Genomic DNA, 18,715 nt, shown 5'->3' with positions numbered 1-18,715 from the left:
GAACCATCGTATTCATGAAGGTGAGTCCAGTGTGCTAACCACTACCCCACCTCACTCTGTCCCGTTTAAAATGCATGCTGCAACAGAAAATCCTGCAAGTTGTGAAGTACGATCAGTGATTAGGTTAGCCACAAATCTGAGACCAATTGGAATTTATCAGGGACTTTGAATGGTGTAAGGAAATGACATAAATAGTGAAGCTGGAGTGAGACAATGGTGCATCTTGGTTATCAACAGCCACACTAATGGTCAAGAGGAAGTGGCAAGTAGTAATTGTTTTTTGGGACAGACAGGCTTCTGGTGAACTTCCTCTAATGTGATGACACAATAAATAGTGAGAGATATTCTGCAACATTAAAGAAATTAAGAAGACTCGTGCAAAATAAGAGTCTAAGAAATTCTAAGGGTGCTTTCATTTACAACAACATACAACCCCACATGGCCTTTAAAATTCGACGAATCTCAGATAGCTTCGGATGGAAGCATTTTGGTCATCCATTGTATAGTCCAGACATTGCTCCAAGCGATTTTCACTTGTTTCCACACACAAAGACCTGGCTTGCAACACAGCGCTTTGACAATGATGAGGAACTGCATCCAAGAGTGTGTGTGCATGGTTCATGCCTCAGGCAGCAACATTCTGTGATGATGGAATTAACAAGCTGATGTAACATTATAATTTGTGTATTAACCTATTTGGAGATTATGTTGAAAAATAACTAAGTGATGTGCCTTTCAGATGCAAGTAACAAAGGCAATTTCTTTCATTTTTTAAATTTTAAAATATGACTTACTGAATTGACTTTGTGCTCTGCCTTAAGGACCAGTGACTTTCCCAAGACCGCAAATGTTTTCCAGTACCTGTTGGAATTAAATATGTGAACTTTCTGTAGGAGTACTATTAGTAGAAGCATACACGACTTTTGGAAATGCTTCCTTTCTTCTCCTTATCACTGACTGGATGATAGGCCCAAACATTAGTTTTGCAGAGCTTCTGAAAACGAACCCCTTGAGTGTGAGGTCACAAAAGACCAATGATGTTTATGGCATTCAATGCTCCATGTATTGTCAACCACGTAATCACAATATTGGCTGCTCATGGCAACAAGGGACGGGACTGGAAGTACCCAATGGTGAGCACAGCATGAGGCTACAGAGAGTAGTTCCAACTGCTTACCTGAAGGGTAACTCACAACAGTGCTACAGTGCTAGTGGTGTTGATACAAAGCAGGACAATGGCAATGCCAAACAAAACAAATATTGCATTATATTTACCACAATGCTTTCTGAAGTTGACACTTCGTCAGAAAGGAACCAAAGGAATTTCACAGAGTAAGAAACAAGAGGCAGATGAAATATTAGCCTTTCTGCATGATGGTTTGAGTGTTGTATACACTCAACTGTGTGGAAACGTACATGAGAAGTACAATGATGACAATATGTGCCTAACAAGTGAAAATGATACTGAAACAGGCATTGATTCATGTTGTCCATCATCCTTGTCAGACAGTGAGCCAGAAATCCATTCTCCAGAGAAACATAGTGAAGGACAATCATTGTCCAAGAACAGGGTACTAAACATAATTACGTACATGGAAGATCATAAGCAGCAAAGTAAAAAAAGCAATTATGAACAGATTTTGAATACATCTGCAGCAGTATGACCATATAGTGCATAAGAAAAACTTCGGATATTCAAGGGAGGACAGAATTTACAAGGGGTGCATGATAGCGACATACTACATTATGCAAATCAAATTGTGCACTATGTAGAATACAGTGATTTCAAGGGAAGCAGTGGATGGTTGCATAACTTGAAATAGTGCTACAGAATTTGCAGATGTAAGGTAATGAAATTCAAAACAAAGCATCCGCTTGACAACGCACAGCAAACTACAGAATTGGCCCAAAATTTTGTAGATGAGATAAACAAACTTATCCCATCATTCACAAAAGAATTTGTTTTGAGCTCTGACTAGTTTGGAGTTGAAGAGGAAATGCGCATGAAAGGAAACCTGGAATTTAAAGGTACCAAGAGAGTTTTATCAAGATCAACTAACATCAACCCCTTAATGCATTCATATAAAATTACATCAAGTGCTAACCTGCTTGGTAAATTGGCTGAAAAGTTATTTATTGTATTGCAAGAAGTGGGATGTGCTTCGCCCCCTATGATTCTCTCTCATGTGTGTGATCTTGCAAGAGCTGTAGGGAATATTTATATCGCAGCAAGCAAGAGTGGGAAAATGGCCATAACTGTGGTACGAGCACTGCTTTTGGCCAATAACTGATCAAAATAACTTGCTTTTGCTTGATTCCTGGTCTGTGTATAAAAATCATACTCCCTTAGAGCAAATTCTCTCTCCTGAAATTGTGAGACTTTGCAATTCATACTATCTGGAACCACTGGACAAATTCAGCATCTGGATGTTTCTTTTTTCCATGCTTATAAAACATATTATCACACTACACCTTAAAGGATAACCAGTTTCATGATAAGCTCAACAACAAACTATAGACATCCATTGCATGTAATCACACTCCATCAGTTCTCATCCACCAGTTACACCAATTCATTCTATATGCATTCTTTAAGAGTGGATACCTACCTCAATGTCCTGCATGGTTTGTAGCCCCACAAAGTTGTCTTCGATCTCGATGGTGTGAACCTTTGTGATCAATGTGGCCTGCCTTTTTTCATTCAGTGGTTATGGTTCAAGTTAATGGTTTGCTTTCAACATTTCTTGAGTGTCGACTATATCCATTTTGCAAAGTGTAGTATTTACATCCCATAAAAGGTTGATCTCTGCACTCCCAGACGTTCATTCCTCCTGATGGACAGGAGGAATGAATATTTTTCCTGTCATAATTGTTAACATAATACGTTCAAATGAGCCTTGCTAAAGATTGAACTTTTGACTCCCACTCAAGGGATTCCTTGTCAGAGATCGCAAAATCGCAGAGTTGGCTGACAGCCCTTGTGGGTGTAAGAGGCTAGTCATGTCTTCTCTGGTGTGGAGCTGGTGTTTTCACAAACACAGTGGTGGGATTCCGACTGAGTCATTTCCAGTTTCCTAGGTGAGGGTTATAGTCTAGAATGCAAATACATGCTTATTAGAGGCCACATATTGCAGCATGGAGCCATTAGCTAACTGGAGATGGTGTTTAATAAATGTGACGAACTTGGCGAGTTTAATTAAAGCCAATGAAGTATATCCATTTCTGTGGAAACTTAAGCTGCAGTGTTTTTGTGTGACTATTAATACAGACTTACAGTTGTTATCATGTCGTGTTTTATATTTGTGGATATTTTTGCCATACATTCTTAGGAGCCAGTTGGAGGTAGTGTATTGACTGTTGGTGGTGTATGTTCTCCTGTCCAGTTGTCATATCTCTGAATTATTCTGGATTCAATCTATCCCTACACAAAATTCTACAAGTCATCATATAATGCACTGCAGAGGACACATTGTGCTGCTGATAATCTTTCCCTTTCCTGTTCCACTCGCAAATGACGTGAGGGAAAATCAACTGTCTGACTTCCTTTGTATGAGCCCTAATTTCTCTCAGTGTGTCTTCATAGTCCTTGCACAAGATATTCATTGGTGGCAGTATGGCAGTAGAATTATCCTGCAGTGAATCTCAACTGTCAGTTTTCTAAACTTCCTCAATAGTATTTCAAGAAAATAATGTCACCTTTCCCCCCAAGGATTCCTGCTTGAATTCATGGAGCATTTTGCATAACACTTCCACGTTAACTGAACTTACCAGTAACAATCTAGCAGCATGCCTCTGAAATGTTTAGATGTTTCCCTTTAATTGGACCTAGTGGGGATACTGAACACACTAGGAGTACTCAAGAGCGGGTTGCACATGCGTTCTGAATGCATTCTCCTTTACAGATGAGCTGATCTTACCTCGAATTCTCCCAATATACTGAGTTCGACCATTTATCTACCTACAACCGACCTTACGTGTTTATTCCATTTCATATCACTTTTCAACGTTATGGTCTGGCCTCGGCAACCGGAGACAGTGGTCATGTGTGTGTCAGTTGTGTAGTGTGTGGAGAGAGAGAGAGAGAGAGAGAGAGAGAGAGAGAGAGAGAGAGAGAGTGTTTTGTCTAATTGAAAAGAAGATCCTTTTGGCTGAAAGCTTACTTGTTTGACTGTCTTTATGTTTACCCATCTGCGATTCAACATCTCCATTACATGTTGAGTAGCAATGTATACTTTTCGCAATAGAGTCATTTTTGCAATTTTATGACTATTATTTAAACAAATGGAATGTGTGAAGCAACACACTACTAATACTGTATTCAAATATTACAGGACTGTTTTTCTTACTCATCTACATTAGCTTACATTCTTCTCCATTTTTTTGGAATAAGCTGAAGTCACAGAACTACGAGTCTGCCAAGACACATTTTCCAGTTAATTTTTGAAGCAACATGTCACATGATTTGTCTTACAAGCAAAGAGAATGTGGGTTAGACTTCAACCAATGAGAATTTCTCCAAGGATGAGATGAAGGACTGTGTCAAAAGGGAAGCATATCATACTGTGTAAGCATTTAAGGGTAACACTAAGAAGCAATATGAGATGGGATGACCACATGAAATTATAACTGAAGAGAAGAATGGAAGACTTAGATAGAATGGAAAGTGCAATGCATCTGTAAAATAAGTTGTACAAAAAATGACAGAGCAACCTATTCTGGAATCTTATTCCAGTGTTTGTAGTCCAAATCAAGTAGGCACAACAGACAAGGTGCTAGGACTGTAACAGGGTTGTACAGCCCGTATGAAAGTGTAACTGAGCCAGGCAGGGAATACAAATAGGAATTCATGGAAGAAAGACAACATAGTTCTCATGAAGTCATGTTGGGTACATCTAAAGAAGATGAAGACTCTTAATTACTTAATGAGCAGTCTTATGAAGGCAAGTCACGTTGTTGAAATATTGTGCACACATGGCATAACACCTGGGACCTCAAGACTTCACGACTAATACTATCTCTCCTGTGACTTATAGCATCCCCAGTGAAATAGTATGAAAAGACTTTAAAAAACAGTATTTATAAAGAAGAAACATTTAAAAATTGAATAATATACATTTTTATCATGTATCCGTATTATAATAATTTCTCTGTGTAAGTTTTGGGGCAAAGAAATATAACAAAATGACCTAAAGAGACGACAAGATACACTCTTTTGTTAATTTTTTAGTCGTCTTCACTTCTTCTCTTGTCTTGGTTGCGTGTAGAAGGATATCTTGCGAGTGCTGGCAAATGTAAGCATATTTGTACTAATTAAGCAGATAATATATTGATTTAATATTATTGCACACTTTTAATTTGTAAGAAGTGATCCTGATTTCATGTCCGCCTTCCTTTAATTAACCTGCATTCAAGTTATTTACAGTGCAACAATCGCAGCGGCCAATGCAGCCAACGACACCATTACATGGTGAAATTAACTTATAAAATTTAGTGGAAGCTAAAAACTCGCCCACTATTAGCATAATATACATTTTTCTCCACAGCCGCCTGACGCTGCAGAAAATATGTAGTTTTAAGATTCTTATTTTCAGTACCACAGCCGAGAGCCAGAGTCAGGACTCCGACTACAAGGCAATGGTTAACGGAGGTAAGAAGAAATACTCTCCCACGTGTGTGGGCCGAGGAAATTAATATGAAAAGTTTATTCCATTGTTCAACTTGTATGCCTCATGGTTATAGATTCAGCGAGTCTAACATTCATTAACGTAACAAATAATTTAAGATTAATATTGTTAAAAAGGAGAACTTCACAAAAGCATTTAATTGTAAACCAAAATTGAATGAAATATTTTGATTAAGACCCGCCATGTAAGTCGGCAACAATCGATGTTACAAACAAATAATAAATTAAATTGCGACGGCCGATGGATGCTAGAGACTCTTCAAGCTTTCCCGGTGGATATGCTGTAAATAGTCTTCATGGGTTTGCCGCCGGATCACGTTGCGCAAATTCCACAATATTTCCTCTGAGCACCTTCAGGTGGTTCAACCTTTCTGGTGGCTTGGTACAACAATCGTAACTAGCTACCAGTAAGGTTGAACCACCTGAAGATGCCGACATTTGCTCCAAGGAAATATTGTGGAATTTGCACAGCATGATCCGGTGGCAAACCCGTGAAGACTATTTACATTATCTCTCCTAATGACATCTGCTTGTGCAACATGTATGGTCACTTGGCACTCATCTGACTGTGCTGGCTCGCGCATAGTTTGCAAAATTGAAATGTACTCAGGAACAATGCATTTCCTCTATTCACAACCAACCCTTGCACTGTGTTGTAAAGTAACTAATTGCCATGTTTCTTTAGCCACAGGCCCTAGGGCCACATGTATGTTGGGTTGCACACGGTTAGTGGTTGATGTCTCTGCCATGTAATGTACACTGGTTTGCGGCATACGTATGTAGATGAAGGACATAAAAAGGCACTACAATGAATTCTGATCTGTTTAAGTACACATAAAAATACTAAAATATACTGTAATTTTCAATGCAATAGGGTCCGCAGCTGTGATTAATTTTTTTCAGCTCACATTCTCTTTATTTCACGTATTATTGTACAATTTCGGCCTTATGCCATTTTCAAGTATTTTATGGATGATGTTATAGTAGTAGATTTGTCATGTACATCGTTGTTCCTATGACATCGTGTTATGCTCACAAAATAAATCCGAGATGCTCACACTATTTTAGGAGCATGTTATTTTTGAGCAGTTGTTGCAAAGATACGTCCAAATTTAACCGTGCTAGACTTATCCAAGACCTATCGTCTTTCTACCACACTCTGCAATGCAAATACTTTCTTGCCACCAGTCCCTCCAATCTAATCCCAACAGTGAACCCTGCCTCTCTCTATTTGTACCATCATCCAACTGGGACCCCCACCCCCTCCCTACCAACCATCTCCTGGTCATCTTCCAGAAATTCCTTCCCTCCAACTTGGCCTCCCCATTCTTCCCCACATCCCATCAGAAGAAAGGACAGTCAGATACAGTCTCAAAACATTTACTGACCTAACTGTCCTACCTGCAGACAAAGACTTGACCACCATCGTTACGAATCATATTGACCACCTGGTGGACAACCTTTCCAATTGTCTGGCTCCTCAACCTATAAACTCTGTCCGAGTGGTCCCATCTCAGGAGTCCAACATAATCTCCAATCCCTGCTTAAAGTTTTAGGCCATTTCCAGAATCTCACCAGTGAATTCATTCCCTCCTCACCCCTATGACATCCTAACACACCCACATTCTACATGCTCCCTAAAATCCACGAAATCAAAAATCCTGGATGTACCATTGTAGCTAGTTATTGTGCACCCACTTAAAGAACTTTGGTCCTCTTGACCAACAACTCAAACCAACTGCCCAAAATCTAGCCTGACACGCAGGAAACTAAAAGGGTTAATACAATAGGTTTTTCTAACAAATATAAGTTTATTTTGATGACCAAGTCAAATCAGTTATTTCTCAAAATCTTGAGAAGAGAATACTAATCAAGATGTGCTAACTATCATAAATCAACACAAAAACTGTTTACAGTTTTTTTTTTAAGAAATACAAACCTGTCTTGAGGCGTCCCATACGAAATCCAAGCTTCTCCAAAGTTTTCGCCAGTCCAATAGCTGGAGCATCGCCAATTCTTCCAGCTGGTCTCACTTCTAAACCTATATTTATCTGTCCTTTCAAGAATGTTCCTGTTGTTAGTATCACAGACTTGCTTCTAACTTCAGTGCCATTGCCTATTAAAACATCAATTTTTTTGCATACTATCTTTCATAGATCTTTTTATCATTTAAAATTAAGGTAACAAATCATACTTAGCATCACTCCAGCACAACAGTTCTGAGCATTTCCACATTCCAAACTGTTGACATCCTCCATAATTAAATCTTCTACTGAGGACACCATCACTTCAAGGTTTGGGGTATTGTGAAACAACTCCTTCTGTATATGATGTTTGTACAGTTCTCTGTCTATTTGTGCCCTTGGTCCCCAAACAGCTGGCCCTTTTCTTTTATTAAGTACCTAGAAAGAAGAAGTTAATATTCCTTAATTATATAAGATCTTAAAATAACTTTGACCACAAATTAAAGCATAACCTGAAAGGAAGGAGGGATTAACACATAATTACTCAGTTTGAGTGGCAGCAAGTGGCAAATAAAACAAACCCTAACACAGCAAAAATGAAGAAGTGCAATGGAATGCAGAAGGTCTCAAACAAACACCATCACCCCACTCCAACTCTCTCATAATTTAGCGATGATCGAACGGCATTTCAGTCACCAATATATATATTAGTCAAAATGTCTCTCTTTGCTAACAACCACGCTATGGGGCCTGTTTAAAAAATTCTGGAACACTAGTAATAGCTCCTGGATAGCTGATGATGGATAATTTCAAAATGTGTCATTCGAGCAATAAAGTCATTCCTTGCCCAATGTTTCACTTTTACCACTGCAAATAAGTCAACCTAAATGCAGAGCTACGGATTGTTTTAATTTCAAGCTTGAAATTGGACAACAAATGACAACAGAAACATTTTTTTGTGTGATATAATTACAAATTAATGATTATTAGATTTTTTGCTTTAGGTACTTGTACTGTGAAACCTTACTCCTTGCCAAATTTCATGATGCTAGGACAATGGGAAGTACCCTGCAGGTTTGGTTGAGCGAGTTTGTGAGCATCGAAATAAGACATAAATGGTCATACCTTTTGATTGTACTGACTTAGAAGCTTCAATGTTTTATGCTGCCAAGGGACCATAGATCTCAGTATATCACATAAATTTCAACCTGATATGTTTACCCATTCCTGAGAAAAAGGGGTGGGGCTTATGGGCGCTCAACATTGAGGTCATCAGCACCCTGACACACATTAAAAGGAACGAATGTGGACAGACCTAAGAAAACTAAAGCACACGCTCAAAGAAAGCAGGAAAAGAAGGAAAATACTACATAAGAAAGTAAAAGCTAAGGAAAGGGGAAACATAGCAACAAGAATGTCACAGGAAATTGTTATTGGTTGGCCACTTACATAAACTGTGGGCGAGCTTGTCACACAGTGAGCAAATTAAAATCCTCTCCCTAAAATCTTTGTAAAAACATTTGACAGGGCACAGAACTTTAAAACTTTAGCCACATTCGTCCGAATGTTGCCTAAAAGAGATGGCAGGTCTGCTGGCAAGTCAGCCGCGACCCGCTGGTCAGAAAATAAAACGCAATCCAATAAAACGTGGCGCACAGTGACCTGGACGCCGCAAGCACCACACATTGGAGGGTCCTCACGCCGGAGAAGGAAGCCATGCGTCATAGGGCTGTGGCCTATTCGAAGCCGAGTGAGGAGAACCTCGTCCCGTCGATGGGGCCGAAAGGAAGTACACCACACACGCGTTGTGGGCTTGACTATACGGAGCTTATTGTCAGCCACTCATCCTCCCACCGACGCATGACCCGTGAGCTCAACAGCGAGGTGAGTGCGTGCAAGGGGATAGCACACTGAGATACTTGAGGATCGAGACACGCCTCCTTGGCTGCGAGATCTGCCGTTTCATTCCCAGCAATGCCGACATGCCCCGGAACCCAGCAGAAAGCTACAACCTTCCCCAGTCGCTGTAGTCGGAGGAGGGCATCCTGGATGGTCTGGACAATTTTGTCTGCCGGATAAAAACGTTGCAATGAGTGAAGGGCACTGAGTGAATCGGAACAGACAAGAAATTTAGGAGAGGAAGAATGTCTCATGTGCTCCAGTGCCCGCAAGATCGCAAACAATTCTGCATCAAAGACAGTAAAAGTCTGAGGCAGTTGGACCTTGAGGACACGATATGGAAAAACAACTGAGCAACCAACAGAATCCCCAAGTTTCGACCCATCCATAAAAACAGCTACATAGTCGTGGTGCTCAGATAAAATGGCAGAAAATGCTGCATTAAAAACGGTGGCAGGAGTGCAATCTCTCTTGTACTGCAATAAATCTAACATCACTCCGGGCCTCTTCAGCAACCAGGGTGGCAGGCGGTTAAAACCCTGGATTTGGGGTTGTATAGACTCCACACCGAGGGACTCTAGTACACATTGCACACGGATCCCAAACGGCAACATAGCCCAGGGACGGTGGGAAAAAAGGCGGTCCAGAGGTGGATGGGCAACAAGACGGTGAGCAGGCGAGCTGGGAGCTGCAAGAAACTTACAAGCCTGGCGCACCAGCAGTAGCTGCTGCCAGATGGTAAGTGGCGGTTCGCCAGACTCGGCACAGAGGCTGGGTACGGGACTGGTCCGATAAGCACCCGTGGCCAGTCGGATCCCAGCATGGTGAACAGCATCAAGGATCTGCAAATAAGATGGCCTCGCTGACCCATATACTGTGCAGCCATAGTCCAGCCGTGAACACACAAAAGCTCCATAAAACTGAAGGAGACGCGCCCTGTCCGCGACCCAAGACCTGTGGCTGAGGCACTTGAGGATGTTCAGTGCCTTCAGCGTTCTCGCTTTCAAGTCACGTAGGTGTGGCAGCCATGACAACCTGGAGTCAAAAAGTAGGCCCAGAAACCGCACTGTGTCTCTAAAATGTAGGACAGTATCCCCCATATGCAAGGCAGGCAAAGTAAAAAGATGACGAGAACGATTAAAATGAACACAAACACACTTATTGGCAGAAAACCGAAAACCCGTCTTTGCAGCCCACTCCTCTAACCGCCGCACTGTTAGCTGCAACTGACGGCTCACGGTTGCAACACTGGAGGAGGAACAGAAAACAGCAAAGTCATCCACAAATAAGGAGCACTGTACTGGACTCCTCACTGTAGACGTTATACAGTTGATGGCTATGGCAAAGAGGGTAACGCTTAAAACACTGCCCTGGGGGACACCGTTCTCTTGCTCAAAGCGATCAGACAGTGTCCGAAAAAACCGCTGAGACAGGAAAGACCGAATGAAAATCGGGAGGCGGCCACGAAAGCCCCATTGATGCAGTTGTGCAAGAATACAGTGTCTCCAAGTAGTATCATATGCCTTACTGATATCAAAGAAGATACCGATACAGTGATGCTGACGGAGAAAAGCCTGCTGAATAGCCGCCTCCAGGAGGGTCAGGTTGTCGACCGTGGACCGAAATTTTCGGAATCCACACTGAAAGCGGCTAAGGAGCTGTCTGGTCTCTAACAGCCAGACCAGACAACAAAGCAATCCTATACTGAGGACGGAAACTTAAAAATGGAAATGGCATTCTACGATAAGTGCATGATAAAAATAAAAATGTTTCCGAATAATTTTATCCATGAGCATGTAATAACACTAAATTCTGCAAGTGCAATGCACACACAACTACCATAAGCATAAAAAAATACAGCTACCTCTGGAAAAATGTGCATGACAAGATAAATGCTGGGATACCACTACAAAAAAAGGACATATGAATGAAACTAATATCCAAACTTTTGTAAAGCCGTAGAGAGAGGGGCGAGAGACCGGTGGGGGGAGAGGAAGGGATGGGGGAGGGGTGGATGATGATGTTTGGTTTGTGGGGCGCTCAACTGGTTATCAGCGCCCGTACAATTATCCAATCTTTGCTCAGTCCAATTTTGCCACTTTCCTGGATGATGATGAAATGATGAGGACAACGCAAACACCCAGTCATCTCGAGGCAGGTGAAAATCCCTGACCCCGCCGGGTTTCGAACCTGGGACCCCGTGCTCGGGAAGCGAGAATGCTACCGCGAGACCACGAGCGGCGGACATGGGGGAGGGGTGAGAAAGGGGTGGGGGGAGAGGGAGGGATGGGGGAGGGGTAAGAGAGGGATGGCGGAGAGGGAGGGTTGGGGGGTGACAGAGAGATGGGGGGTGACAAAGGGTTGGGGCGTGAGAGAGGGGAGGGTGTGAGAGAGGGGAGGGCGTGAGAGATGGGAGGGCGTGAGAGAGGGGAGGGCGTGAGAGAGGGGAGGGGGTGAGAGAGGGGACGGGGTGTGAGGGAGGGGAGGGATGTGTGAGAGGGGAGGGGGGCGAGAGGGGGGAGGGGATGAGAGAGGGATGGGGTGAAAAAAGGGAGGTGGTGAGAAAAGGAAGGGGTAGGAGGGATGGGGAGAGGAGAGAGGGAGGGGAGAGAGGGAGGGATGGGGAGGGGGGAAAGGGAGGGATTGGGAGGGGGGAAAGGGAGGGATGGGGAGGGGGGAAAGGGAGGGATGGGCAGGGGATGAGAGAGGGGAGGGGCGTGAGAGGGGAGGGGCGTGAGAGGGGAGGGGCGTGAGAGGGGAGGGGCGTGAGAGGGGAGGGGCGTGAGAGGGGAGGGGCGTGAGAGGGGAGGGGCGTGAGAGGGGGGAGCAGGGGAGGGGCGTGAGAGGGGGGAGTGGGGGAGGGGAGGGGCGAGAGAGGGGAGGGGTGAGAGAGGGGAGGGGGTGAGAGGGGAGGGGGTGGGAGAGGGGAGGGGTGGGAGAGGGGAGGGGTGGGAGAGGGGAGGGGTGGGAGAGGGGAGGGGGTGGGAGAGGGGAGGGGTGGGAGAGGGGAGGGGGTGGGAGAGGGGAGGGGGTGGGAGAGGGGAGGGGGTGGGAGAGGGGAGGGGGTGGGAGAGGGGAGGGGGTGGGAGAGGGGAGGGGGTGGGAGAGGGGAGGGGGTGGGAGAGGGGAGGGGGTGGGAGAGGGGAGGGGGTGGGAGAGGGGAAGGGGCGAGAGAGGGGAGGGGGTGAGAGAGGGGAGGGGGTGAGAGGGGAGGGGGTGAGAGAGGGGAGGGGGTGAGAGAGGGGAGGGGGTGAGAGAGGGGAGGGGGTGAGAGAGGGGAGGGGGTGAGAGAGGGGAGGGGGTGAGAGCGGGGAGGGGGTGAGAGAGGGGAGGGGGTGAGAGAGGGGAGGGGGTGAGAGAGGGGAGGGGTGAGAGAGGGGAGGGGTTGAGAGAGGGGAGGGGTTGAGAGAGGGGAGGGGTGAGAGAGGGGACGGGGTGAGAGAGGGGACAGGGTGAGAGAGGGGACAGGGTGAGAGAGGGGACGGGGTGAGAGGGAGGGGTCGGGGTGTGAGGGAGGGGACGGGGTGTGAGGGAGGGGACGTGGTGTGAGGGAGGGGACGTGGTGTGAGGGAGGGGACGGGGTGTGAGGGAGGGGAGGGGTGTGTGTGAGGGGAGGGGTGTGTGAGAGGGGAGGGTGTGTGAGAGGGGAGGGGGGCCAGAGAGGGGAGGGGGTGAGAGAGGGGTGGGGTGAAAGAAGGGAGGTGGTGAGAAAAGGGAGGGGGAGGAGGGATGGGGAGAGGAGAGAGGGAGGGGAGAGAGATGGGGAGGAGGGAAAGGGAGGGATGGGGAGGGGGGAAAGGGAGGGATGGGCAGGGGATGAGAGAGGAGAGGGGCGTGAGAGAGGAGAGGGGCGTGAGAGAGGGGAGGGGCGTGAGAGAGGGGAGGGTCGTCAGGGAGGGGGGTGAGAGGGGAGTGGGGTGGGAGAAGAGAGAGAGTGAGAGGAGGGAGGGGGTGAGAGGAGGGAGGGGGTGAGAGGAGGGAGGGGGTGAGAGGAGGGAGGGGGTGAGAGGAGGGAGGGGGTGAGAGGAGGGAGGGGGTGAGAGGAGGGAGGGGGTGAGAGGAGGGAGGGGGTGAGAGGAGGGAGGTGGTGAAAGGGGGTGAGAGGAGGGAGGGGAGAGAGGAGGGAGGGGAGAGAGGAGGGAGCGGGAGAGGGAACGGAGCGGGAGAGGGAAGGGAGCGGGAGAGGGAAGGGAGCGGGAGAGGGAAGGGAGCGGGAGAGAGAAGGGAGCGGGAGAGAGAAGGGAGCGGGAGAGAGAACGGAGGGGGGAGAGAGAACGGAGGGGGGAGAGAGAAGGGAGGGGGGAGAGAGAAGGGTGGGGGGAGAGAGAAGGGTGGGGGGAGAGAGAAGGGAGGGGGGAGAGAGAAGGGAGGGGGGAGAGAGAAGGGAGGGGGGAGAGAGAAGGGAGGGGGGAGAGAGAAGGGAGGGGGGAGAGAGAAGGGGGAGAGAGGGGGGAGAGAGAAGGGAGGGGGAGACAAGGGAGGGGGAGAGAAGGGAGGGCGTGAGAAGGGAGGGGGTGGGGGAGGGATGGGGAGGGGAGAGAGGGATGGATGGGGAGGGGGAGGGATGGGGAGGGGATGGGGAGATGTAGGGATGGGGAGGGGAGATGGAGGGATGGGGAGGGGAGATGGAGGAATGGGGAGGGGAGATGGCGTGATGGGAAGGGGGAGAGGGAGGGAGGGATGGGGAGATGTAGGGATGGGGAGATGGAGGGATGGGGAGGGGCAGGGATGGGGAGGGGTAGGGATGGGGTGGGGTAGAGGGAGGGATGGGGAGGGGTAGGGATGGGGTGGGGTAGAGGGAGAGATGGGAGGGAGAGGGAGGGATGGGGAGGGGGAGAGGGATGGGGAGAGGGAGAGAGAGAGAGAGAGAGAGAGAGAGAGAGAGAGAGAGAGAGAGAGTGTTTAATCAGTCAATATCATATAGGGCATAATAATAAACAACAGAGAGTAAACTATATAAGTATTTAAAAACTCCTTTAATGTCTATATCAGTCAAAACATGAATTACAAACAAAGAGAGATAATAATGCAGATAATGAAATATTCCATTTAACATCAGCCAGGATGTTTAAAAGCCATTTGAGGTATAAAGAACCAAAAAGAACCTGTAGATGATAGTGATTCAATACAAATAGTTAAAGTTGGAGGCAAAATAATACCAATTGAATTGCAACATTATTTACAGAGCACCTGGAGAAGAAGATAATTCTTAAAAACTGCACTGATGCTGTTACTGTTCTACTTCAAGAGAAAGGAAGGGAAAAAAGGAAAAACGCTATTGACCTCTTCAGAATTGCAAGACGTTCTCTAAATATCACCAACCGCATGGAGAAACATGAAATTTTAGTGACACAGAAGAGCATGCTGGCTTTAGAAGTGGATACAGCACAACAGGTCCCTTGCAAGTTGTGAACAGAATTATAGAACGGAGCTACAAGTTCAGTCATCAATATATCTATGATTTATGATTCTCAGAAAGCTTTTGATTCAGCATCAACAAAATCTGTAGAAACAGCATTTACTGAAACCACGTTCACACTCTGAGGAATACATCAATTATGCATCTTCAATTAGACATCATTAAGCTTCTGAAAAGTTGAAAACTGGATGATGTGTGAGGGTATGAGATTCCATATCAAATATTTGTAGTGGCCCTTGAGGAAGATTTCAAATCACTAGAATGAGAAAATAAGAAAAATGTCTGATACCTACAATGGAAAATATATGAAACACCTCAGTTTTGTTTGTTACATTGTATATGCATTTAATGCAGATCAACTTTGGGGGTAATAGAAAAACTTAATAAAACACGTTAGAAAATAGCCTGCATGTGTTGACCATAAGGGCTTCTAATTGTCTGGAGCCAATATAAGAAAGGTCAGCAACCATTTTGGTTGGGGTGGGAAGGAGGGAGGGAGGCAGGGAGGGAGCGTAAGGGACTAAACAGCGAGGACATTGGCATTGGATCAGAAAATGGCGCACTGCCAATGGCTGGTTGCAATAAGCACAGAGTGGTGTGGCGTCTCCATTTAACAAATGACGGAGACTGAAATGACAGTGCCCAATATGCAGCCTAATTAAAAGTGTCTCCTGAGGATAAGAGAGGCAAGAGGTGGTCATCCAAGCCACTATGAGTTGTTTAATTTCCTGGAGTGACTTCCTATGCAGAGGAGACCAGTGTTCATGCCAAAGTGATATAATGTTCCTACATGCAGAAACAAAGAGATCATCTGAAGGGACAGAATAGCTGGAAGGCCTATATAGTGGGACTGCAGCCTTGGCACAGTAGCTTCATTCCTGACACTCCGATGTGACCAGAGACCCACATGAAAATCACACGGGCTCCACCATCAACAAGCAAGTGGAGGCATTCTTGGATTCGTTGCACTAAGGAATGGTATGTGTATAGCACACAGAGGCTCTGGAGGGCACTAACTGAATCAGAACAAAACACACAATTGGCAAGCCTGTGTCATCAGATGTACTGGGTGGCCTTGTAGAGGGTAGAAGGCTCTGCAGTAAAAATCAAGCAGTGTTCCAGAAGTCGTTTTGATAAATGTTTGTTGCCAATGACAAAGATGCATCTGACACCATGGTCAGTCTTAGAGCCATCATTGTAGATGAAGGTGTTGTCTCCAAATTGTGTGCAAAGTTTGAGAAGCTTACAGCAACAGGTCGAAGATACAGTAGTGTACTTGGGAAGTTAACTAAGTCCAAGATAAATGCGGACCTCTGCACAAAGCCAAGGTGGTGAATGGCTCTCACCAATCAGGAACATGGCAGGTAATGTAAGGTTAAGCTTCCAAAGCAGCATACGAAAGCTGACACCGGGAGGCAACAGAGCAGTTGTGTTTACCCCTTACTGGCAGTCAAGGTGTCACCAAAAAAGGACACATAGGATGGATGGTAAGGCATAGAGGACAGACGGCATGCATACCTGCATAAAGACTCATAATTGGGGCAATGTAGAAAGCTCCAGTGGCCAAACATATGCCTCAATGGTGAACTGTGTTGAGACGGCGTAAAATAGATGGTCGTGCAGATGAATATACGAGACACACATAGTCCATTTATGATTAGACAAGGGATTGGTATAAGCGGAGGGGGATATTCTGATCCGCTCCCGTGAAGTACCATTTAAAACACACAGGATATTTAGAGATGGGGCAGATAAGATATGAGGGAGAATCAGCAGCTTCCTATGGAATGTCAGCCCCAAGAATTTGTTGGTTTCGACAAACGGAAGAGCAACAGGACTGAGATGTAAGGAGGGTAGAAGAAACTCCTTATGCTGCCTAAAGTGCAGACAGACAGTTTTTTCAGTGGAAAAGAAGCTGCTGTTGATGCTCCACAAGTAAAGACAGTTGAGACACTGCTGAAGTCGTCGTTCAAGTAAACAGGTCCACTGAGAGCTGCAGTACATCACAAAATAATTGACAAAAAGAAACCCTGAGATGCCTGGCAGGAGACTGTCCATGGTAGTTCAAATAACTTATGGGTTTGCTGCCAGGTGACATCCTCGACCACCGCCGATATTTCGACAAGAGCACACACTGCCATCCTCAAGGCACAAATGCAAGGAAGCAATGTGCAAGGGAATTTAATACCTCAGTTCACAGAGGAGAAACAAGAAAGATACCACACACAGAACAAGTGTCAACACAAACAAAGATAACCAACATCAGAAATATCGATAGTGACTATTAATCAACAGGTGAGATAGCACTAATTCTGTCCCTCTGTTTTTTGATAATAGACAGAGCCGGATTCCAAGCAGCATTTAAACAAAATCCACCATATCTGTTTATAAGGTTGCTCGATAGTTTGATTTCAACAGCTTCCTTAATAACACTGTCCTAATAGGTGGACATGCAAGCCAGAATCTCCGTGTTGTTGTATTCCATAGGATGACCGGTGTCAAGGCAATGTTCTGCAATAGCGGATTTGCTCGGCTGTTGTAAGCGTGTGTGATGCTTATGTTCAATACACCAGTCTTCCACAATCCTGATTGTCTGACCAATATACGACATGCCACAACTGCAAGGAATATGATAGACACCAGCCTTACACAAACCAAGATCATATTTTACGGATTCCAACAGCGCCTTAATCTTAGAAGGTGGTCGAAAAACACATTTCACATAATACTTCTGCAAAATACGGCCAATCCTGTTGGAAACACTCTTGCGTAAAACAAAAAGGCCATAGACTTAGGTGCCACTTCGTTGCTATTGTCACTCACCCGTTGCACAGAAGGCTGATAGCACAACACACATTTGATCTGCCTCTCCCTATAACCATTCTGATCAAAGGTGAGTTCGAGATGTGATAGCTCAGCTGCCAAACTTTCAGGGTCGGAGATAACGTGGGCCCTGTGAACCGAGGTATGAAGTATGAAGTACGCTCTTATTTTATTTTGATGATCATTCCTACCTACGTAGGTTGGGCTCAACAAAATATTTTCGCATTCGGAAGAGAAAGTTGGCGACTGAAATTTCGTAAATAGATCTCGCCGCGACGAAAAACGTCTTTGCTTTAATGACTTCCATCCCAACTCGCGTATCATATCTGCCACACTCTCTCCCCTATTACGTGATAATACAAAACGAGCTGCCCTTTTTTGCACCCTTTCTACGTCCTCCGTCAATCCCACCTAGTAAGGATCCCACACCGCGCAGCAATATTCTAACAGTGGAAGAACGAGTGCAGTGTAAGCTGTCTCTTTAGTGGACTTGGTGCTTCTTCTAAGTGTCCTGCCAATGAAACGCAACCTTTGGCTAGCCTTCCCCACAATAATATCTATGTGGTCTTTCCAACTGAAGTTGTTCGTAATTTTTACACCCAGGTACTTAGTTGAATTAACAGCCTTCAGAATTGTACTATTTATCGAGTAATCGAATTTCAACAGATTTCTTTAGGAACTCATGTGGATCATCTCACACTTCTCGTTATTTAGCGTCAACTGCCACCTGCCACACCATACAGCAATCTTTTCTAAATCGCTTTGCAACTGATACTGCTCTTCGGATGACCTTACTAGATGGTAAATTATCATCTTTGAACAACCTAAGAGAACTGCTCAGATTGTCACCCAGGTCATTTATATAGATCAGGAACAGCAGAGGTCCCAGGACCTGGGGAACACCTGATATCACTTCAGTTTTACTTG

The 18,715-nt window shown here is 45.3% G+C and overlaps 1 protein-coding gene across 1 annotated transcript in view; it reads right to left on the bottom strand.

Moving 5' to 3' along the window:
- Positions 1-18,715, bottom strand: part of LOC126165227 (protein MTO1 homolog, mitochondrial) — a 98,973-nt gene that overhangs the window by 51,987 nt on the left and 28,271 nt on the right. The window contains exons 4-5 of the mRNA XM_049920302.1: positions 7,878-8,085; positions 7,623-7,799 (exon numbers count right to left, since the gene is read on the bottom strand). Coding sequence (XP_049776259.1) covers positions 7,623-7,799; positions 7,878-8,085 — 385 coding nt within the window. The remainder of the gene's footprint in view (positions 1-7,622; positions 7,800-7,877; positions 8,086-18,715) is intronic.

Source organism: Schistocerca cancellata, chromosome 1 (genome assembly GCF_023864275.1).
Source record: "Schistocerca cancellata isolate TAMUIC-IGC-003103 chromosome 1, iqSchCanc2.1, whole genome shotgun sequence".
Lineage (NCBI taxonomy): Eukaryota > Metazoa > Arthropoda > Insecta > Orthoptera > Acrididae > Schistocerca > Schistocerca cancellata.
The sequence above is the reverse complement of the archived record's forward strand: the minus strand, read 5'-3'. Positions and strand labels throughout refer to the sequence as shown.